The sequence below is a fragment of the Alligator mississippiensis genome, chromosome 4 (genome assembly GCF_030867095.1).
Source record: "Alligator mississippiensis isolate rAllMis1 chromosome 4, rAllMis1, whole genome shotgun sequence".
In the NCBI taxonomy this organism is placed as follows: Eukaryota; Metazoa; Chordata; order Crocodylia; family Alligatoridae; genus Alligator; species Alligator mississippiensis.
The window spans coordinates 115466805-115476467 of record NC_081827.1 but is presented as its reverse complement, the minus strand read 5'-3'; the positions used below and the strand labels follow the sequence as shown (position 1 = coordinate 115476467).

General features: G+C 48.5%; 1 protein-coding gene across 6 annotated transcripts in view; it reads right to left on the bottom strand.

Annotated features, from left to right (window-relative positions):
* The window catches only part of IQSEC3 (IQ motif and Sec7 domain ArfGEF 3), a 150629-nt gene that overhangs the window by 7332 nt on the left and 133634 nt on the right, over positions 1–9663 (bottom strand). For all 6 annotated transcript variants that reach the window (XM_019489661.2, XM_059726496.1, XM_059726495.1 and 3 more), the window contains 6 exons: positions 7720–7859; positions 6748–6873; positions 5293–5392; positions 2068–2229; positions 770–862; positions 31–74 (listed from right to left, as the gene is read on the bottom strand). In XM_019489661.2, the coding sequence (XP_019345206.2) occupies positions 31–74; positions 770–862; positions 2068–2229; positions 5293–5392; positions 6748–6873; positions 7720–7859 (665 nt within the window). The remainder of the gene's footprint in view (positions 1–30; positions 75–769; positions 863–2067; positions 2230–5292; positions 5393–6747; positions 6874–7719; positions 7860–9663) is intronic.

The window sequence follows — 9663 nt, the reverse complement described above, 5'->3', positions numbered from 1 at the left end:
CTTACCTCAGCTGTTCTGCACTCTACTTACCTCCACTGTGCTGTCCAAGACCTTCTCCCCCAAATCCTTCTTGCCTTTGGAATAGAACAGATCTCTCAGTAACAAAGGCCTGTGTCTCATGTCATAGCCTGACACCTGGATTGCTCGGGGGGCTGGTAAGCTGCTTGCTATGCAGCCTCTAGAGTGGTGGTCCCAGTCCAGCCCAGGCTGACAGCAATTGATTGTTATCCTCAGCTGATGGCTACTTTGTGGTGAAATAGGCTTGTGATCCTAGCTCAGTTTCTTGTCATCTATGACCCATTGCATCTGGTCTTAATTGGCCAAGAGATGTAGGCCTTCATGAGTGTAAAGTCTGCATTATATCATGGTGGGTAGTTAGGGTTGCAGCATGTTGGTAGAGATAGGGGAAACAGAGCTGACTGTACAGTTGCCCTTGTGCTGATTTGTTCTGGGGAGGGACTGAGTATGTTTTTCAGGGCTTGTAACCTGGCACCATTCCCCATCAGCATGTTCTCTGGGCCTATTTTTATTTGGACAGGTCATGAAAGAGGACTTCCCAAGACTCTTTTAGAATATCTGTGGAAGAGATGAACCCAGTTCATTTTCACTGCCAATTGAAGGCTTGGGTGGTCACCACGAGTGTTGGTGTGGGGGGTATACCCATGGCAGTGACCACTTATTTCCACGGTGTCTCCTGCATGTGTAAACATTTGTGTGAGGATACAAGTAATGGCTACAGATCTGGCCACTGTAGAAAATGACCTCTTACCTGCTGGAGATCCTTGTTTGGACTGTGGTTCCATCTGAGACCCATTGGTCTTTAACGTAAAAGTCTTTGCTCCTTGCTGCTTCTCCAGCTCCCCTGGGAGACAGAAGGGTACAGATGAATTATAAGAGAGAAGCAGAGGGAGGAGTAGGGGAGAATACCAAAGGTATGCCTATATGGCGCTAGGCAGAGCTCTGCTGAGATGCACCAAGCTTGCATCACGAGTACTAACTCCTGAACCAGAAGGGGCATAGTTACATTCCTCTTCCTTTAAGGGGCAGAACTTGCACGCAGCTGCTATGCTGCAGCTACTTAAGGAGGTAACGTGCACAAGGTTGGTGGAACATGCCTTGGTTCAGCAGCAGCCTGCTTAAACATGGCACTGCCTTGTGCGCTATAAAGCCGCTAAAAGAAACTGAAAGGAAAGGCAGCAAGGAGACTAGATGTAGAAATGTGTAAGAGACAGACTAGAAAGAGTGAGCAGGAGGCAAATGAAGACAGAAGAGGAGGAGAGGCTAGAAAGGGCATGTATTGTGTATGTGCAAACACTTAAGATGCCAGTTCAGGCCTAGAGTTTGACACCTGCAGTTTATCCTGAGTACCACCTGACTCCATGAGTGCTGGGAGGGCTTTCACTCAAAGGAGGGCTCCCCATAGATATAAAGGCAGCAGATACCATGCTGATCTAGTCCAGCAATGAATAACCAGGGTGCTATGACACACATGGAGTGCTGTGAGATCTTGTTAAGGTTGCTGGGGCTGCCATATAATATTAGCACTGTTAGGTGTGCAAACACCTACATGTGATTCATGAGATAAACTCTCTGAGTTCTTTGGAAAAAAAGAATTTCTCTATTGCTTTCTATAGTCAAAAAACAAGTGAAAGCTAGAGCTGGCATTTTCCAAGGTGAGACTTGAGTCTAACAAGATTGAGAACTTCTGATCTAGTATGACAAGTGTAACAGCCATAGGACTTCACACAGTAGAAAGGGACTTGCCCAGAATCATACAGGAGGCTAGTTCTGACTTCCAGAAGGGGAAGTGCTCTATCTACCAGGCCCCTTCATCTCTTGTGGGGTGAGCTACTGCCCCATTGTGAATATTCACACATACGCAAGTTCACACACACACAAGCTTGTTGGGCACACACAGGTCATATCTGCATATGATCATAGACAGGGACAAGCACACGGTTAAACATACACCCCCTCACTTTCAGGTGCCTTCCTCCCAGCCCCCCAGACACATGTACATACATATAGTAAGGTTGCATGGAGTTTGAGTCACGCTGGAAGCCTTACATTCAATTCGTATCTGCTCTAGTTCCATCACCTCTGCTATTGACTCTTTTAGATCTTCCACAAATTTCTGCATTTCTTCTGCACCCAGAGCACAGAAGTGTAGTACCTGTTTCTTCTCGGAGCCCGAAACTGGAGTCACCAGAGTGATGCCATGTGGGTAATCTGAGAACAGGACATATAAACACATTGACCAAATGACAAATGCAGACCTAACACCACGAACCCTAGCATGAGATGTGGCTGCATTTCTACCAGCCCAGAACCTCTAGCCCAGACCAAAGGATGCAGTGCATTGTCACAGCATGTTATAGTACTGCACCTGGAACCACCACAGAATTGCAGCCCAACTGCATCAGCCCTGCTTGTGCACAGCATAGAAAGTCTGACCTTCAGCACCATAATGCAACATGCAGCCACTCGCATGGCAGCAAGCTGCAGTCAATAACTGGGATTTACCACCACTGTCACATGACGGCATCCCTTCTGCTACAGCACAGTACAGCACAGCACAGCAGAAAGGAGCTCTGCACCAGGTGATACAAGCCTAGTACTACACGACAATGCAGAGCTAAGGCATGCTGAGCACCAATGTACCTCTGCTGTGACTCCACCAGTGAGAGTATAGCATCCATTGGAAACTCTCAGACTGAAAACACAAACCATGTACTTCTGATATGTTCAGGTGCTTTGGGAACCTTCAGTGCTCAGAGGTGACTGCAGCCCACCTTAGTAGGGGTAAAGAGTGTACATAGAGGGACAATAAATCCTTTTCTCATCCAGTAGGACATCAGGGGGCTGAGAGAAGTACACCCTGGGGGTGCAAGGGAATGGAAGCCTAGTCCCACTGAAGTCAATGGCAAAGTTCCTATTAATTTAATGGAGCCAGTCTTTCACCCTAAGTCTCTAGGCAAGGACGAAGACAGGGATATCTAGGAGTCACAGACTCTGTTTCTCCAGCACCACATGGGCTGGGATGTGGCTCTGCTGCCCATGCAGAACTGCAGGTAGGAGATCTAGAGGGTATGTACCTATATACATTCATTTCTTTCCCACTCAACCAGAGGCATGATGGAGAATGCAACACAGGACAGATGCAAAGGGGCTGAAAAGGTAACAGATGGATGAGGTCTGGTGTTCTGAGACCTAAGGTAGGTTCAAGGAGGAGCCAACTGCAGGCTCCAGCCAGCAGGAGCAGCCAATGCAGGGACCTGTAAAGAACTTCCTTGGTTTGGGTTGGGCTGTATCTGCCCTGTTGGCTGGTTGCTCCAGCCTTCCTCTTCCCCTTCCCTCAGCATCTTCACTTCAGCTTCACTCCTCAGCTCCCTTTCCCCTCCTCCTTAGCTATCCCCTCTGAACTAAACCCACCAAAGATGTCTGCCGCCATCACATCATTCACTTTGCTTGTGCATTACATATCTCTAGTCAGACTGTGAGTTTTTTGAGGCAGGGACTGTACTTGACCCTCTGTTTGTACGGACCTAGTACACTGGGGCCCTAGTTCTGGTGGGTCCTTGCACATGACTGAAATAGACATTAATTATACTGATGGTGTTTCTGAGGTCTAAGCCCAGCTCTGACTGAATCTCCTCTCTGACCTAGGCACTTAAATCCTCCAGGTTCACCTGCCCCTTTTGTAAAATGTAAATCAATCAGGGTGGAGCAGGAATGAATTAGTCTGCCTGCAGAGTGCTGTGGTGATGGAAAACTTTCTCAAAGGGGGGAGTGTCATTACCATCTCCTTTCTGTAAAATACAGTACGTAAGTTCATGCACAAATGCCAACAAGGAGCATTAGGAGCTTGGGCAAGCACTGTCATCCCCTCTCTCTTCACCTCCCTCCCAGGGTCCTGTGCCATCCATTACCCTGTGTTGCTGGCATTCCTCTCCTGGCTTCAGGAATGACAGATTATGGCTCCCTTCCCAGACCATCAAGGTCAAGCTGACTAGGTCTGGCTTATAGCCACATTTTTGGGTGCAGTTCCAAGGGCTCTAATCTGTCTCTTGGGGCTAGTGGTGGTGTAGGAAGAGGTCCAACTCCTCTGTAACAGTGACATGAAAGGAAGAGTTGTGGGGGTAGGAGGGCAGTACCTGTCAGGGAGGGAACAAGCTCAGCAGTAAGGGAGTGAGGTCTGTCTGGTGCTGGGTCCACTGACCTAGGCAGTAGCTATGGGGTCCTGGTCATACCACCAAAATAAGCCATCCCCTTCTACTCAGGGAGGGCAAGTAGGCAACATTATGATGATACATAGGAAGGGAGGGATTGTGGAAGCAACTTCTCCCCAACCCATTGCTCCCACATGACCATTAGGCCTGTGCAAAGCGGCTAGTATTTGCTTTGGATTCAGTGGATTCGGGGGACAGTGATTCGAATCACCATCCCAATTTGATTCAGCCGAATCTGATTCAGCCAGGACAGGCCTATCCCCTGCCCCTCTCCCAGCCCAGCAATGGCTGCCCCAGCTCCCAGCACTTGTTAAAAAAAAAAGCCCCGACTCAGCAGGTGTTGCTGGGTGGGGGGCAATCCCTGCTGCCCCCCACCTGCCCCATGCTACATGGGGGGCTCTGCACAAGCTCCCCAACCCTGCCTCGCTCTCCCAGGCCCCCCACAGGTGCCCCACCCAGGCCAGCTCCAGCCCTTTAAGAAAAAAAAAAGAAACCAAAAAAACTCCCAGACTCACCACTCCTGCTAGTGGGGGCGATCCCTGCTGCCCTGCGCCATGTGGGGGGCTCTGCCCACGCCCCACAAAGCCCTGAGACTGCACTAGGAGCAGTGAGCCCCAGGGTTTTTCTTGGTTTTTGTGCAGAGCCCCCCATGCAGTGTGGGGTAGTGGGGGGCAGCGGGGATCACCCTCCCACCGCCCGGCAGCACCCAGTGAGCACCAGGGCTTCTTTTTAAAATACTGAGCTGGGGCAGGCAGGGGCAGCCATAGGGCTGGGGGAGTGGGTGGGGGTTGGGGGGCTGGCAGGGGTTCCCCCCCATGGTCCCCTCCCCCAATCCCCCCTTCCCCACCCCTAGTACTTACCAGCTGGGATTCGGCCACTGAATTGGGCCAAATCTCCTCCGAATTGAATCACCACCCGAAGCTTTGCACAGCCCTAATGACCATAATCCATCCACCCATCTGACAGCAGCTGGCTCAAATGCCCCCTTTCAGGTTCATGGGTTGGGTGGGATGATGCTTCACCTGCAAATCCCCCTGAGGTTGCCCATCCATGGCAGACTTACACTCGTTCTCAAAGAGGTGAAACTGCATCCCCAGCAGGCCAACTGACTTGCAAAATGTGTAGGTCGAGGAGCTTTTCTTCTTGGGACAAAGCTTAAGGATCTATCGGAGAGAGAGAGAGTCATCAGCAGTTAAGGGAACTAGCAGAGAGGGAGGCAGCAACAGTGCAGACTGGAGGTCACACTAGGAAAGCTGCTTAGTGGGTTGTGAACACAACATCAGGATAACTGATGATAACAGGGGGGCCCTTTGTCAAGTGCTGCTTGTGTCAGGGCACTTTGCCTACTATGGCTACTGCTGAGTCCTTCAGGATTTCTAAATGTGCAGCCTTGGATCCCACACAGCCCTGTCTCCTTAGGGCTTTGTCTCATTAGCAGCCCCCCTGGCCAGTTTGTGAATGTACCTTTGGTTGTTCTCCCCCTATGGCCAGGCAGTGACATTTAAGGGTAGGAGAAGCCAGCTGTAAATGCCTCCTGATGCTCTCCAAGGTACACGGAAGTACATAGGCTGCCCTGCTCCTGGGGAATATGTCCTCCCCTGTACAGGTTCTCTTGGTCTCATTGCTTCACTCTTGGCTTTGAGATGGTGTCAGTAGCAGGGAGCAGTCTTTATAATCAAACTCCTGCATATGGTGAAATGGGGGAAAGGCTCCTTCTGCCTTCTTGCCTTTATATACCTATCCAGGGGCCAGGCAGTGTCTGGCCTGATCTTAGGAACAACCATCTTCCCAATCTGCCTTGAAATTACTCCTCAAATCTCACTGCTTTTCCTTAGACCTGCAATGCCAGGCTTTCCTCCCATGCCCTCTGCTTTCAGGCTCACCCCAATCTTTCATTGTTTGCCTGTGGCCTATCTCAATTAGACTGGGGCAGGAACCCCTTCTTCAAAGGGCCACAGACATCTTTGGCTGTCCACGAGTAAGAAATAATCTACTCCAAACCTCACTGCAGTGGATTTAGATGGGTGTAACAATGCCTGTCAGGAAGGATTTAGCTAGCAGAGGGAGCTGTACCTATTGTGGCACTGACAGATGAAGAAAGAAGATTCACTAGGAGGCAACAGGGCTGGGGTTATTGTGGAGGGTAATGATAGTACTTGGATTGTTAAAGGCTGTCAAAGGGCACACAGCTGTTAGGGAGGGGTAACAGTCTGGGTGTAAAAGGATAACAGAGAATCCCTTCAGTGCAATAGCCTGATTGACAGCTGCAGATACCATGGCCTGTTCCCAGCCTGGGAGAGGGAGATGCAGTGGCCTGTTATTAAGAGAAAATGGGATGTTATGATCTCTTCTTAGGATGGGAGGGAGGATTCTGTTGCCTGATTTTACCACCAGTCATTGTTCCTTCCTGCTCTACCCTTTTTGGCCATGTGCACCTATGGGTGAAACAGCTCCTTTAAAAAGCAAAGCTTTCTCTTTCTCTGTTCCTGCTTGTGCCCGGCCCCCAAAGCACACTCACCACTAGCAGGTCGTTGAAGAGGAACACTTCCCTCTGGTGAGCTGCTTGCTTCTGCACTTTGTTCACATCGGTCACCTCGTAGAGGCGGCTGCAGCAAACCAGCCGGCGGTGTGGTACAGACAGAACCTGCAAGGACCATGGGAGAAGTGAAGTGGGCATTATCTCCACTGCTGCCCACCACCTCAATCTGAATGATCCTTTATTTCACCTCTAGCCATTCACAACAACATGCCAGCAGCATAGACCACCTCTGCTCATTCATGTCCTCTCATCATCATCACCTTTTCTGGTTGCCCCACCAAGAACTGCCTCATGGCCGTTGGCTCTGAGGTGTCTCAGCAGCAGGGCAGGAGGTAAGCCCTATTGCTCCTGCTGAATCAGATCTCCATGTGTCTGGTTTATGCCAAGTGTGCACAACTGCTTGTCCTTCTGTTTGTAACTTTCTGGCCCTTCCTTTTGCAAATTATTTTGCACAGCTTGGGCCAAAAGGTGTGTTTTTGCATTACTCACTGGTGACTTTGAAGGAAATCACCTCTGGATTTGGGGCTCTGTTAACCCTGCAGTCCTCAGGGAACTCATTAGAGAGTTGAGCTAGACTGTTCTCAGTCAGACTTGAGCTTCTGATGTCCTCACAAGACCTGAAAGAGACTCTGAAGCCCTGTGGAGCTATCTCTGAGGCATCAGCAGGCAGGGCCAGTGATGAGATTCTTGGCCAGGCAATTAGTGCACCAGCTAAGCCAAATTCTGGCCAAGGAGACCCAAACCAATTAAGAATGAAGGAGAGAGGGAACGAAGGCAGCAGGACAGACAGGAGTGAGGGAAGAGAAAGAAGAGATTTCAGGAGAAGGCTGAGTGAAGAAGGGAGGGCATAAGGAGGAAACAAAAAGAGGAGTGAAGGGAGGAGAAACAAAGGAGATTGCAGGAGTGAGGGAAGCAGGGGGGAGCAGCTCCCAGCAGAGGGCAAGAACTTACAGTTTTCATCCCCACTATGGATTTCTCCACCTTGGTGACATAGGTCACATGGTCCTCATTGGATTTGAGCTCTTTCTGTTGGATCCTCTCATAGATCCCCACCACCAGCTCCCGAGGAATGTCAGCACCATCATCCACCCCTGCAAAACATGGGGAACTTAGGGCAGGCTGAGCAAAAGGGAAGAGCTGGTGGCCCCCAGCACAAGCTGATGGTCTGCTTTATACTTCACATCTAGGCAGTGTGGGGAGGGTGCAGAGACAGGAATCATCTCTTGCTACTATACTGTCTTCTATTCTGATATAATAGGCTTTATGCATCAGCAGGAAGGGAAGACATCAGGATAATGCAGAGGATTTCATTATTCCCCTGCTCTGCATGGTGGCTTCTTTCCATGTGTTCCCTTAGGTTTTATAGCCACAATTTCATATTCATATATCTCGGGCCATTCAGCAGCAAACCTGAATTGATTTTGTATATTCATAGACTTTAAAGGTGGAAGGGGCTATTTAGGGATCCAGACTCTACTCCTGCAAATGTGGGACTGAGTCCAACTGTGCTTTTAGTAGTTACTTTGTCTAATCTAGTTTTAAATGCCTCTGCTGGCTTCAACCCCTTTTGTTCAGAGACTGCTCCACAGTCTAACATGCATCATCATCCTGATAGTCAACCTGCATTTTCTTTGTCTTCATTTCATCCCATTCCTCCTAGTCATAGTGCCTCAGATCATCCTGTGTAATTCTTCTCCTCCTCTCTGGTGTTCACAGCCTTCAGGTACTTACTGAAGCCCTCAGTAGACAAACTTATCCTTATGGTTAGCTTTCCCACAGCCTAGCTGTTCCTATGAAGCTTTCAGTCTTTCCCTCATAATAATCACTCCCTTCATACTGTTCTTTATTTATCCCTTTATACCGTTCTATATTTAATTCCTTCCCATTCATCTACATTTTCCTGGGATTGTCATACTCAGATTTGAGGACCACACACTAGCTGCAACACACTCACCAGTGTGTTTATAAAAATACATCATCATCTCCTGGTTTCATGGCTGACACCTTTGTGAACGCAGACCAAATGCTGTAACACTTTGAGGTGATGCTTGTAAACTGGGGCTGAAACTGGGGTCCTATTTGGGCTGAACTGTCCAGTCCTGCCTGTAATGTTCCTCCTGTGGATTTGGCAGAGCACAGTCTATTATGAGCTGGCCATGATGGAAGTTCAAGCTGACTGAATACCTTGTTATGTGAACTAAAAGCCAGCTGAAGGACTATATGTAAAAAGTTAATGCTAAAGAACAATGTTTTGAATTTCAGGGAGACACACAGTGAGCTACTACAGGGAAAGGTTTTAAGTGTAGTTTCATGTAACATTTTCCTTAATGACCTGGAAGGGGGGTATAATGAACATATTAATCTAATTTGTAGCTGATGGTGTAGTAGAAGGTGTTCTGAACAGCCAAGAGGACAGAAAAGCAATACAAAGGAGCTGAAGGAGGATAGAAACCTGGACAGGAAATAAAATGAGATTAACTTTGGGAAACTGCATATGGAGAAAATTAAGCTGAAGATTAGATAATCAATAGGAGATGGGAACGTGGAAAGCAGCAGAGCTAGAGGTGAAAGTGAATGGCAAATTGGACATGAGCTTGTAGGGGGATAAGATGTCAAAATGGGCCAAAGCAGTTTTCAGCTGCATTTGCAGAGGCATCATATTATGGTGCTGTGAGGTAATAGCAACTCTGTGTATAAGCTTGTTGTGATTCACAACTAAAAATATGCATTCAGCAACTTATTACTGAGACAGGAAGAAACTCAAGAAAGAGCAACAAAATAGATCATGGGCACTGACCTGCATCAGAGATGATTAAGAGGAAATGTATAGGTGCAGCTTGGTTAGGTGAAAACTAAAGCAAGACTCAAGATAAGAGACTAAGGGTGTGAATACCA